The sequence below is a fragment of the Cynocephalus volans genome, chromosome 4 (genome assembly GCF_027409185.1).
Source record: "Cynocephalus volans isolate mCynVol1 chromosome 4, mCynVol1.pri, whole genome shotgun sequence".
NCBI classification, from domain to species: Eukaryota; Metazoa; Chordata; class Mammalia; order Dermoptera; family Cynocephalidae; genus Cynocephalus; species Cynocephalus volans.
Window position 1 is genome coordinate 99,844,991 of NC_084463.1, and position 13,848 is coordinate 99,858,838.

Here is a 13,848-nt window from a genome sequence, read left to right on the forward strand (position 1 = left end):
GCAAGAGCTGGAAGAGTCCCAAATGCAGAGCTTCTGTGCCCTCTCCCTATGGAATCAGGGCATGTCACCCTCCTAGCACATTGATGCGTTCACCAGTCAGGAAGCTCACCCAAACCTCAGAGTCCAGAGCTTTTATTGGAGAATCATTGGCAACATAACTGAATTCAATCTCTATCTCCCCTACCCTGCTTCCCAGAGGTCAGGCTGGCTCAATGCCCTAACCCTCTAATCACCTGGTTGGTCTTTCTGGCATTGCCAACCCCACCCAGAGTCATCTCATTAGCATAAACTCAGATGTGATCCAAGGGGTCCTGAATAACAAGACATTCCTACCAGTAAATTCCAAGGGTTTTAGAAGCTCAGTGCCTGGGACAAAGACCAGACAGACTCTTTATTACAACAGCCAATCTAGTTTTAAAAGGGTAGAGATATGGATTCCACCTCTGAATGGGAGGAGCAGCAAGGTCACGCTGCAAAAGGGCATCATATGAGATGGAGGGACTTGTGGCCATTAAACAGTCTGTCACAGAAGTCAAAGATAACTGAAGTCTGTCTGGTTAGCTCGCTCGGTAGAGTGTGGTGCTGGTAACACCAAGGTCAAGGGTTCGGATTGCTATACCAGCCAGCCGCAAAAAAAGAAAGAAAAAAGTCAAAGATAATTGGTAGGATTGCTCAGTGTCAGATCTCAGCTGTCTGGCATCTGAGAATCTAGAGAGTAAGTTGGATGGTTGACACTTTTAGTGGCCTCTCTCTATAAAAAACAGATGCATCCCCCTCTAAGACAGGGCCCTGTCTGTCCCTAGCAGGGTCAGCCATGCCCTCAGGTCAGGACACTCCTGAGTCTGACTCTTTGGCTCTTCCTTTTCTGTGCTCCAGTCTAACTTGCCTCCTTCAGCTCACACAGCCTTGCTCCAAATAAGGAGACGCACAGTGGAAAAGACTGCCCTATCAGACTGCCACTGCATTCTACTTTGTCTCTCAGAGGCTGTATTCATATAACCTGCAGAGGGGAGTCTTATAAGTTCCCAAACACCCTCACTGATTTTTGCTTTAATCTCACCCTTGACCGACCTTTCCCACTTACATGGCTTTATAAGTTGACCCAGAACGGCACAAAATACTTGACCCAAAATAGGTGCTCCACAAATACTCACTGAATAAACAGTGAAATTTAAGTGACTTGCTCAAGACTATATAGTGATTAACGGAGTTTGGAACAGAATCTGGTTCATCTGAACCTAATCATTAGCCCAATATCTGCCCTTGTGATATCCTTTGGACCCATCTAACTCAAGGAATCAGTGAGTGAACTGAGTTAGGCATGGTTAATCCAGCAATTTCATTTTTCTGCTTGATCAAACATGTTGACCCTGAAGCAGTCTAGGTTGTACAGAGAGGCCATGACCCTGCAAGTGACCTATATGCACCATGCCACATTCAGGTCCCAAAGCCTGGCTGAAGTCATTCGGGATTTAGCTGTTGTTTCATCCTTGAATAAATAACCTCCACTGGAGGATGTGGGCTAGCCTGTCAGACCAGGTGTTCAAGGTTCAAGTCACTCCTGCTCTCCCTCTCTCAACTAGGAAAATTCTCTTTAACAACACAAGCATCTGTCCCTTTGTCTTCTAGAAAAATTTTAGCCCAACTGTGTAGAAGGGCCTATTCAGGATAAGCTGCTGTAGAGCAGAGGGTGGGAGGTGGAGGCAAAGTGCTTCTGATGTCTGCACCAGTGTTCTATTATCCTGTGGCCTTAGAGAACTTGAAACTAGAACTTTGGGTGCTGGAGAATTCACCATGTGACCTCAGGGAACTTGGAGCCAGAATTCTGGGCCATTGGCAACATCTTCCCTTATGATCCTAGATGTCTCTTTTGGCCACGTCTCTCCAGAAAGGTCATTCTTCCCACCACATTCCATGGGAGGGATCTGTTGGCCCTTGGCAGCCTCAACTTCATTATTATCAGGGCACTTTGACTTTGACTTTTTTTTCCTTCTAAGACAACCAAGGTATGGTCACTTCCTCCCACATTCGAGATTCTGCCTGTGAAGTCACTGAAGGCCAGGAACCAGACGCTGGCCCCGCCCTTCCCGGAGCTGAGGTACCTGAGCCTGGCCTACAACAAGGTGACTTGCTGCTTCTCTACCTCTTTCTTCAGGGGCACAGATGGGAGGGTAGGATGTGAGCTGCTCTGGCCCCATAGCCAACCCTCCAGTTCTCTGCATTACAGGTATTTGAGCTCAGGAATTCACAGGGTGGGGAAAGTGGAGGGAGTGTAGGCCAAGACAGGAGTCCATCCATTTGGTCACAGTTAATTATTTAGCACATACTATTTGCCAGGCTCTGTGCTAGGCATTGGGTATACAGCTGTGAAAAAAATAACTTGGCCCCTGCCCTTTTGGACTTTATCACCTATAGGGAAAACTGATACTGGACAGATAAGCACAATATAAGCATGCTTAGCATTATAAAGAAATTTGCAGTGCTATGAAGTATATGATGGGGAGTGGCTAACCTAATATTTGTTATCAGGGAATGTTCTCAAGGTAGTGCTGAGATCTGAAACAATGAGTTTAGTCAGGTGAGTCTGGGGGCCAGGAGGTGAGAGGCGAGAAATGTTCTAACCTAAGGGAGAAGCAGATATAAAGTCCATGGGACAGATTTAACATGTTTTTCCTATATTTTTCCAGTATCCATGAACTGTTTGATTTGCTGTAAAATCACACTAACTAAGCCCTACTTAAGTCTGAAATGCAGGCAACTTTTAAGATACTGTGCTTATACTCCTTCTAAGGCAGCAGTTGGTACAGCTAAATCCCCAAGTGTTTTTTTCTGCGTTTTATAGTTTTAGCTCTTACATTTAGGTCTTTGTTCTATTTTGAGTTCATCTTTATATATGGTGTGAGATAGGCATCCAGCTTCATTCTTTTGCATGTAGATATCCAATTTTCTCAACACTATTTATTGAAGACTATTCTTTCCCCATTGAATGGTTGTCACACCCTTATCCAAAATCAGTGGACATTATGTGTACAAGTATTATGAGTCCGTCTTCTAGAAATTAGTGATTTGTAGGGCCGGCCCGTGGCTCACTCGGGAGAGTGTGGTGCTGATAACACCAAGGCCACGGGTTCAGATCCTATATACGGATGGCTGGTTAGCTCACTGGGAGAGTGTGGTGCTGACAACACCAAGTCAGGGGTTAAGATCCCCTTACCGGTCATCTTGAAAAAAAAAAAAAAAAAAAGAAAAGAAATTGGTGATTTGTGTCTTCTTTCTTATTTTATTAATCCAAAAGAGTTAGAAGATACCACTTTTGACTTTTTAAAAATTAAACTAGCTGCTGGTTTCGCTGTATTTCTTTACTATTTGTCTATTTTTAATTTCATTGATTTTTGCTCGTAACTTTATTTCTGTCTTTCTACTTATGCATTTAATTTGCTCCTCTCTTTGTAACTCCCTAAATAGTGTAGTTTTATAACATTGATTTAGACCTCTCTTCTTTTTTTAAATTTTTAAATTTATAATTGACAAGCAATAATTGTATAGATTTTTCTTCTTTCTAATATAAGCTTGAAAAGCTAAAAACTTATTCTGTAAGCACTGCTTTAGCTGTGTTCTACAAGTTGTGATGTATTGTTTTTACTTTCATTCAATTAAATATTTTTAATTTCTCTTGTGATTTCTTCTTTGACCCATGAGTTTTTTAGAAGTGAGTTGTTTAATTTCCAAATATATGGGACTCTTCTAGATGTCTTGTATTTGTTGATATCTAAGTTAATTCTATTGTGTGCAGATAACCTAATCTGTAAGATTTCATTCTTCTGAAATTTATTTTAACTTGTTTTGTGGTCCACTCTGTGGTCTGTCTTGGTGCATATTCCATCTGCACTTAGGGGAAAAAAAAAATGTGTATTATGCAGTTTGGGGGGATAGTGTTCTATAAATGTCAGTTAAGGTGGTTGGTAGTATCACTCAGATCTTCTCTGCACTCTCGTTTTGTCTATTTGTTTTATCAATTACCGAGAGCAGTGTGTTAAAATTTTCAGTCATAGTTGTGGATTTGTTTATTTCTCCCTTTAGTTCTGTTAGTTTTTGTTCCATGTGCTTTGAAGTCTGTTATCAGGGCATATATATTTAGATTGTTGTACAGGCTGAGTATCCTTATCCAAAATTCTTGAGACCGAAAGTGTTTCAGATTTTGGATTTTTTCAGATTTTGGAATATTTGCAGAATACATACTGGTTGAGCATCACTGATACGAAAATTTGAAATCTGAAATGCTCTAATGAGCATTTCCTTTGAGCATCACATTGGTGTTCCAAAAATTCCAGAATTTTGAGCATTTGAGATCCAGATTTTTGAATTAGGAATGCTCAGCCTGTATCTACGTAATGTATGGATTCTTCTATTATTATTGTCTCCCTTGCCTCTAATAACACTGCTTGTCTTGATGTCTAATTTGTCTGATTTTAATATTGCTACACAGCTTTCTTATGCTTACTTTTTGCATGGTATATCTCTCTCTATCCTTTTTCTTTCAGCCTATTTATGTCTTTGTATTTAAAGGTCATCTCTTTTAGACCACGTATAGTTGTTTCTTGCTAGGGTGCCAGAGTGTTTTTCTCAGTGTTCCTGCTCTGTCTTCAGCTTTTAGCCTTCCCTGTGTGCCTGTTCCTCAGAGGGGTTTATTTCCACACTCTTGTTCCTCCTCCAGCAGTAGACTGCTTCTGCTTGTTTTTAATGCTTGCTAGTCTGCTTGTAGGGGCCAAAGGGCAGTTCCCACCCCAGTTTTAGGCAACCATGAGTCCCTGTGTCTCAAGGAAGGGCCTTTTTCAGTGGTCTTACCCCTCTCCCGGGAGTAGGAGACCTCTAATGTACTGGGCCCAGGTTGGTTTCTTGCCTCTACCCCAGGAGTAGTGGGTTTTTATTTTTTCCCTCCCTCAGATGCAGCTCCCTGGGCCCACAGAGTTTGTTGACCTTCCTCAGCAACTGAAGGCTTTTGTTCACTAGGGAGAAGGGTTGGCAAGGCATCTTGCCTTTCCTATAGTGGCAGCTGCTTTCCTCCTCCAGGCCCACACCACCAAAGAAGTCTTCCTCCAATCTCTCTCCTGCCTCCAGTGTTTCTCACATGAGTGAGCGTGAACTCTCCTAGTGTCTATAGCTCTCGGGGGTTCTACACTCTTACTCTAGGCCACACCTGGCCTTCAGCAATTCATTAACATTTTTAGCCAATTTCTTCTCAAATGCTTGTGTGGCACTCACATCTGCCACATTCTGCCACAAGTGAGCTAGTGTCTGTGTCCCATCTCTCCTTGGAGGTGCTGGTCTTTCCTTTGATTTCAGGCCACATGATTGCCTGGAGACCTTAGCTCTCTGTTGCACTCAAGAAAAGTTATGATTTTGTAGGCTATTCAGGTTTTTTCTTGTTGTTAATGTTGGGGCAGCATTCTTCCATTTTTCTACATTATAACCTGAGTTTTTATTATTTATTTATTTATTTATTTATTTATTTTTTAAAAAGATGACCAGTAAGGGGATCTTAACCCTTGACTTGGTGTTGTCAGCACTATGCTCTCCCAAGTGAGCTAACTGGCCATCCCTATATAGGGATCTGAACCCGTGGCCTTGGTGTTATCAACACCACATTCTCCCAAGTGAGCTATGGGCTGGTCCTATAACCTGAGTTTTTAAACGGTATTTTTCTTTATGACAGTTACTACCTAACATATTATATGTTTCTGTCTATTACCAGTTGTCTACTGCCAGAATATAAATTTTTTTTTAGCACTAGGACTTTGTTTTGCTTACATCTGTATCCTCATCATCTAGAATATTACCTGATACATGATAGGTGCTCAATAAGTTTGCTAGATGAGTGAACAATATTTTGATCATGTCAAGGAATACAGATACTGTGTCAAAATTAATATTCAGTTTATTAAAGTTAAAAATTTTAAATCCAATTCTGCCTTCAGATAGAACTTATGCATCTAGAATATTCACTCAGAAATGTAGAAATTTTTGTGTCAAAAGTAAAATAATCACTTTCGCTTAATCTTTTTAACCCAATGAGATTCGGCAGAAGTTTAAAGTTACCATTGCAGCATGAATATATTTCCAGGGGCATTCAACTCTCCCTATAGGGAACAGGCTGGCCTAATAGCCAGATTCTGCTTGCTACATCAGCCAGAATCCTAAGCCCATATCTTTCATCCAGCGCTTAATTTCATAGAAAACATGACACACATGCCCTGGAATCTTTAAACTATCAATTTTTTTTTTTTTTTTTTTAAAGATGACCAGTAAGGGGATCCTTGACTTGGTGTTGTCAGCACCACGCTCTCCCAAGTGAGCTAACGGGCCATCCCTATATAGGGATCTGAACCCGTGGCCTTGGTGTTATCAGCACCACACTCTCTCAAGTGAGCTATGGGCCGGCCCTGAACTATCAATTTTAATTATAACTTTCTTCAGCTTTTTAATCACCTAAGTTGGATGGATAGAATTTTGCATCCTGATGAAACTATATTAAATTCTCCATCTCCCATTCATAGTGATTGTCTCTTGATCCCCTGATTTGCACACAAGAGACTCTGCACTCTCTTTAACCACTATCATACAGTCATTTATCAACACACATCAGGCACCTTTGTAGGTTCATTCTCCTCTGGAATCTAGAAAAGAGGTCAGCAAATTTTTCTGTAAAGGGCCAGGTAATAAACATTTCACTCTAATGCAGGTACTCAATTCTGTCCTTGTAGCACAAAAGGCAATATGTAAGTGAATGAGAAACTGTTCTAATGAAACTTTATTAAACATATGGTGAGCCAAATCTGGCCCACGGGCTGTATTTGCCAGCCCTGGTTTTGGTATAGCCTGTCTGCTAAGTGTGATTTCTACTTTTCTAAATGGTTGAAAAAAATCAAAAGAAGGATATTTCATGACACGTTAAAATTATATGAAATTCAAAATGCAGAGTCCATAATTAAAATTTTACTAGAAAAGAGCCACCACACACTTATTTGTTTATGAATTGTCTATGGCTGCTTTTGTGTTACAAAAGTGAAGTTGAGTAGTTGCTACAGAGAATGTGTGGCCTGCAAAGCCAAAACATTTATTACCTGGTCCTTGACAGAAAAGGCTTGCTGACCCCTGGTCTAGTGGATCAAATGTTAGAGACCATTAAGGCCCACGCTTAGACCCTCTTCTCCTCTCACTCTGTACTCTCTCCTTAAGGATGACTTCAGATTCCCATTGGCCCATGAACAGTGACTCACAAATTTATAACTTCAATGTGGATCTCTCCTTTCCACTGGTATTCCAGACCAGTGTATCCAACTACCTTCTTGACATCTCTACTTGGAGGTCTCAAAGGTACCTCCAAAGTGCACAAATACAAAGTGGATTAATGATCTTTATCTTCAGATTTGGTTCTTCCACTGTTCCCTATCTTAGTGAATAGCTCCATCACCTATCCAGTTACTCAAGCCAAAAACTGGTTGTCATCTTTGATACTTCTCTCTCCTTTACATCCCCTGCCCCTGCCCTGCCCATATCTAACCCAACACCAAGTTTTGTCAAATTAGGGTCCTCATATTTCTAAAATCCATCTAATGGGTTCCCCAAGGACCACAATCTTTAACTAGCATGGATCTGGCCCCTACTTGCATCTCCAGCCTTATTTTGCACCAAGCATCCTCTTTCCTCTTTCTCTCTGCTTTTAGTCACACCAGCATTCTTTAAATTCCAGAAAGCTATGAGGCCTCTCACGCATTGTTCTCCTTGCATGGAATGCTTCTTCTCTGCATTAGAGTAGGTAATACTAGCTTCTGCAACAAATTTGAACATCTCAATTACTTAACACAAAGTTTATTTCTAGCTTTTATAAAGTCCATTGTGAATATTCCTAATTGCCAGGTGGCCTTTCACATCATTCAAAGACCCAGGTCCCTTCTAGATATGGTTCTGTCATCCTGTAGGGTCTTAAGAGTACTTTACTGGATCTTATGTATCTGATGGGTAGATGGTTGAGCAGGGGGTGTGTGGTGAGAAAAGTAGAGGATGTGCAGAAGGTTCTGTATGGGCTATGCCTGGAAGTAGCATTTATCACTTCCGCCCACATTGCATTGGCTAGAACTGAGTCACATGACCACACCCAGCTGCCCAGAAGGCTAGGAGTACAATCTGTGTGCCAGAGGTAGAGGAAATGGTTTTGGTTAATACAGAGTTGTCTCTGCCACACTCCATCCTCCACTGCATTCACTAGTTACCTCCTACCCCACCTTCAGATGTCAGGAATACCTTCTCTAACCTCTCTAGGCACATCACCCTAGTATTTCATGCACCTCTCTTTTGTGGCACTTATCACATGTAAATCTACTCTCCTTTGTTTCACTGTTTCTCCAATGCTTGTTTCCTACTAGACAGTGCTCCTTGAGGGCAGGACTCATATCTGTTTTGCTCATTCTCAACAAAGTGCTTGGTACATGGTATGTATTCAGTAAATATTTTTTGGTTGAATGAATAAAAATGAATGATAATGAATAAGTCAGTTGCTCAGTAGAAGTCCAGTGCCACCCAGTGAAGCTCCAGAGGAAGCCAAACTGAAGTGCCCTCCCCCTTCCAGCCCCTGGACCTTAGCACTTTCTCTGGGCCCTACATCTGACCCATCACCTTTCAGTGTGTCCAGGGGTCTAATAAGCCAGTGCCCCACTCCTGGCCCCTCTGATACTCTTCCATTGATAATAGATACCCTCCTGAAGACAGTCCCCAGATGTTCCAGCTACTCTGCTCAAGAAGGATTGTATATTTTTTTGCCCTTCAGAGGCTGGCTTGGCCAACAAGCCACCATTTGCAGGCTGGCTTCACGAGGGTAGAACTCTGTGGGCCCCAGACAAGCAGAAGGTTTTTCTCTTATCACTGGCTCTGCTTATCCCGTAGATGGGTGAGTCTCCCTGACATCCTGTTCCCAATCCTTCCGCAGATTAGTGCCTAGGACTGGCCTCAGTGAAAAAAGACCATCAGGAGTGTTGTTGACCAATTGATGGGATGTGTAGAGGTTTGTGTTAAGGATGGTGAAGTGTTGGACAGATTGTATACTGAACTTAACCCAATGCCCTGCCAACCTTCCAGACTCTTTGTGAGACAAGTACTCTATGTGTTTATTCTTATTATTTTGCTACCGACATCCCCAGTACCTTGAAGTAGGCTAACATATCCAGTGTGAAGAACGGAGAAAAATTCTTAGCTCTCAAACATGCAGTAGTGATGGTGGAATTTCAGACAGGAGGGGCAAGGTGTTCTGGGCCTGAGCAGATGATATCACAGGGATAAGGCATCGCACAGCAGTGAGTCCCATCCACAACAGCATCTCTTCCCCGGCTCCACTCCCAGTCCTAGCAAGCATGCAGCCCTGCAATGTGCAACCTGGATTTACCTGGCCAGAGGTGAGGGGTGGTGTCGACTTGATGGTCTCTCCTGCATTTGTTACAGATCGCGAAGGAGGATGCTCTCTTGCCAGTAGCTCTCTTCCCATCTCTCTGTGAGCTCATCTTTCATAACAACCCTTTGGTGGCCCATACACGAGGTATGGTGCCTGAAAACCTGCCCCTGCAACCCTAACCCAAGGAGCCGTGTGGGCACCCTCATCCCCACCTCATCAGTACCAGGCCTGAGCTCTGCTCTGTGTTGTGGTAGACAAGGTTCATGGTGCGTTAGGGAATGGAGAAAATAGCAGACAGTGCTGAGCAGCTGCTTTGCACCAGCTCATCTGGGACAGGTCTGTTGTGACCTCATTTCCCACTTCCCAGTTGGGGAGGGATGTGGGCCCAACTGCAGGGCCCTCCCCTCCCAGAGCCTGCTGAATGCAGCAGTGGGGCCTGCTGTCCACGGTATAGCAGCTGGAGGGATTTTAGAGTCCTGGGCACTGGAGTGACACCAGTGAAGTTTTAATCTTTGCTTCACACTGTCTTTGTTACCTTGGGAAAATTCTTTAACCTCTCTGTGCCTCAGTTTCCTTGCCTATTGAATGGGAATAATATGGTACTTACCTTCTAGCATTGGTATAAGAATTTTAAAAGTTATATTAATACATGTAAAGTAATTTGAACAGTGCCTGGCACATAGTAAGCCCTAGTAAATATTAGCTAATGGTAATCTTATTTTCCCATCATGGCACCAGGAGTCCCTCCACTGCTAAAGAGCTTCCTCCAGGAGCGACTGGGGATCCACTTAATTCGAAGGAAGATAGTAAAGGCTAAGCATCATATTTTGATGCCTCGGAAGGAATCATGGAAGGTAAGCCTTCCAAGGCAGGACCCCCACCCTCAGAGGGAGTGGAGCCTATTTTAATGCGTGCAGACTAACGTGGCAATAGAGGTGCTGTGTCCCGCGATGCCTGGAATCTTTCCATTAGGTTCAGTATTGACTTCTCTCTTCCTTGCTCTGTTAAACACAGATATAACCAGGAGGAACAAGACAATCATCCAGAGAGACCTAAAATGTTAGAGTAGGGAGGAACCTTGGAGGTTACTGAGTATGACCCCCTAATTTTACAGAGAAACTAAAGCCCAGAGAAGGAGCTGTGGAGAGGGAGACAGAAATCAGCCATGAAGTCAGAAGACCCAGGGATGAGCCTAACTCTCTCACTTTCCATAGCTGCCTGACCTTGGGCAAGAGTTTCATTCTCTGAGTTTCAGTTTTCTCAACTCTAAAACCTCTCAGAGCTGCTGAGAGGACTGGATGAAACCACAGAAATAAAAATACCTTATAAATTCCCAAAACCCATACCAATGCAAGTTATAGTCACCTATGGTAATTAGGAATGGCTGTGCCAGGACCAGAACACATCTCCTGTTGAACTGTAAGGAAGTGTTTCCTTATGTTGAGAGCAGTCTGCTTCCTCTGTAACTTTTCTAGCTAGTGCTATTAGACTTGTCTTCTGGGATGCCATAAAGTAGGTCAAATCCCTCTTTCATCTGACGAATTTTAAAAATTTCTATGAAATCCTCCTCCCTCCTGAACTGTATTCTTTCTACAGCTGAAAGCTGGACGGAGCATTGCTGATCCCAAGTTAAATACAGTTATTCCCTTGCCACCTCTTCTACACCTTGTCTCTGTCCAGACAAGTTCTAAAGTCCTCAGAGGACCAGAGCAAGCATTTCAGGTCATACATAGACATAAATTCCAAAGGTTTCCACCATCTTCCCCTTATCTGTTGCCTCCTCCGAGGATCTACTACCTTCCCATCAGCCAGGTGGGGAGGGGGTCAAAACCAGAGTGAGCTGGATGCTAAGTACAGAATCCTCTCTCCCCTTTACAGAGCACCCATGCCCAGTATTCTGCCAAGCACTTGCACATAACTATCCCATAATCTTCGCAACAGATAAGGAAACAGGCTCAGAGAGTTGAACTAGCTTACTTGTTAAAAATTAAGTGTTGGAGCCCGGGGGACCCCACACCCCTCCTCCCATCCAAGGTTCTGACTAACAGAGTTAGGTAAACACAAATACCAATGGCCAAAAGAGAAACCAATCAGTGCTTTGTTAATCTAGGAAAATACCTTCTAGGCTAGACTGGAGAATTTCATTTGGGCCTAAAGCCAAACTGGGGATGCCTACATGTCCCCAGTGTGCTTACAGAGATGGGGCTAGATGCACAGAGCAGGATCCTGGACCTTTTATGAACCCAGTTACATGGACGAAGACTGCAGGCTCTCCTCTCATACCTAGGCATGGACAACGGGGTAAACAGAGAACCTGCCAGAGTAGGCTTGTAACCGAGAAGCTGTGTGTGAGCCCTTTGCTTGTGAGAACCCTACGGAAGCTGAAACAGTCTGCTCTTAATGCTCGATAACCCAGTCAACCAGAGAAACAGGGCCCAGTGACTATCAACCTCTGACCGATTAGATCATCCACTCTTCCCTTGGAGGGACTGGGAAGGTCATGGTGGAATGGGGAAAGAGCACTCCCTCCAGCACCTCCATCACAGAACTGTGAAAGGGAGGGACAAATGTTGCCCCTTCCCTGCCAGCCACCAAATGATGGCACATGGTGTTTTGGACACTAAGGTGTGGTGCTGCCTCTTCCCCTGTGGCATGGTTTCTGAAAAGACTGTGGGTCCCTCAGGCTTCAAGTCTAAACACTGAGGTTTTACATATTTTCAAAACAAAATTTTTTTCTTAAAAATGTACTTATTTTATAAAACAGTCTTCCTTCATACTCCTTAGTCTATTAGGTACATTCTCACACATCCTCTCATTTGGGAACACGCTGTGCTATAGGCAGGGCAGGGCCTATTCTCCCATTTTGCAAGGAGGGAGTGGAAGGCCAAAGGATAGAACTGTATTCCAGCCTATTTTTTTTTTTCAACTATAGTACTTGGGATCTTTCCTGTACACTACACAGTCTGTAAAAATACAGATATAAGAGAACCAAATACCTTTGAGGAAGATTTCTTAAAACCCACTATGTAAATAGGGACGTGAGGAAGAAGTAAGCCCAGTTGAAGTAAATTGAGCACATGGATACCTCCTGCCAACTGGGGCAAAGAAGGAGAGAAAGAATGGTGATGGGTTTTTGCTAATTAAGGAAACTGAGTGGTTCAACAGAAAAGAAGTTATTGGCCCTTGACCTTAAAAGATATTTGTCTTTTGGTCTTTATATAAGGTATAGGGACCAGCATCCTGAAAGGGCCCTGGTACTGCCACCTTCCAGAAAATACAGGGCCATCGCCAATACCCCCTCTTAGGAGTCCCTGAAGAAAGCCAAAGGCACGGTGTTAAACCTTGATCTGGCTACTGAGAACCAGAGTGATATCGTCAGGGATGCAGTGTGAGGCCTGGAGCTCAGGACTGGAATCACCTCACACCTAGTCCAGGCTTTGCCACTGAATCACTCTGTGACATTGAGCAAGTCATTTAACCTCTCTGAATCCACTTTCCTCATTTATAAAATGAAGATAATTATTCACTGGGTAGTTTTGAGGTGTAAATAAAACAGCTTACATCATGCATGGGGCACATGATAGATGCCCAACAAGTGTGATTTCCCTCCCTACCTCCCTCTGAGTCCTTACCCAATGCTCTGACCACTGTACAAGTAACCTTAGGCTAGTGAGGCCCAAGAGGAGAGACTCCTGATTAGGGAGCAAAGCCAATCCTGCTTTTTCCCCATTACAGGTGAAAACCCAAGTCCCAAAGGTGCCAAAGCAGCCTCTTATGCTCTATCACCCATGTGTGACCACAGTCAAGTCTTCCTCAAGAGAAATTCAGGAGCCAGAGGCAGAGCTAGCTGAAGAGATGCCCACTGCCAAAAGCACTTCTCTGAAGCCAGAAATGCCCACCGAGGGCTGGGAAGGCCTTTCCCTGTCCCGCCGGACCTTCGTGCCACTGCCTCTCATCTGCTCTGACTCCACTGTGCATAGCGAAGAGACCATATCCCGCCTGAATGACACAGCCATCCGCTTCAGCCCGGAGCACCTGTCAGATGAGGACACCAAAAGCACAGAGTCCATCTTCCTGACCCAGGTGCCTGTATCCAACTGCCCCTGCCTACTTATTCCCAGCTCCCTCAGGTTCCTGCACATCCCTCAGCTGGATGGACTGCTGTGAGCAGCTGCGAGCAAGCACAGGGCAGGTCTAGAAATCAGAAGGCAGCACACTTGGCAGGGCTTGCAAGGCCCTTCTGGGAGATTCACTGGTCGGAGGCCACTGGCAGGGACACATGTGGGGACAAGTCATGGTCCTGTGGTACAGACAACATTCTGGGTCAGGCTTGGGGATGGTTCCATCTGGTTTTTCAGGAGGATCTGATTCAGGAGGATCCTGGGAATGCAGATGGATCAGACACA

The 13,848-nt window shown here is 43.8% G+C and overlaps 1 protein-coding gene across 4 annotated transcripts in view; it reads left to right on the top strand.

Annotated features, from left to right (window-relative positions):
- The window catches only part of XRRA1 (X-ray radiation resistance associated 1), a 76,999-nt gene that overhangs the window by 52,355 nt on the left and 10,796 nt on the right, over positions 1-13,848 (top strand). For 2 of the 4 annotated variants that reach the window (XM_063094285.1, XM_063094286.1), the window contains exons 10-13: positions 1,998-2,123; positions 9,493-9,586; positions 10,181-10,296; positions 13,178-13,525. In XM_063094285.1, the coding sequence (XP_062950355.1) occupies positions 1,998-2,123; positions 9,493-9,586; positions 10,181-10,296; positions 13,178-13,525 (684 nt within the window). The remainder of the gene's footprint in view (positions 1-1,997; positions 2,124-9,492; positions 9,587-10,180; positions 10,297-13,177; positions 13,526-13,848) is intronic. The other 2 variants (XM_063094288.1, XM_063094287.1) reach the window with 2 other exon arrangements.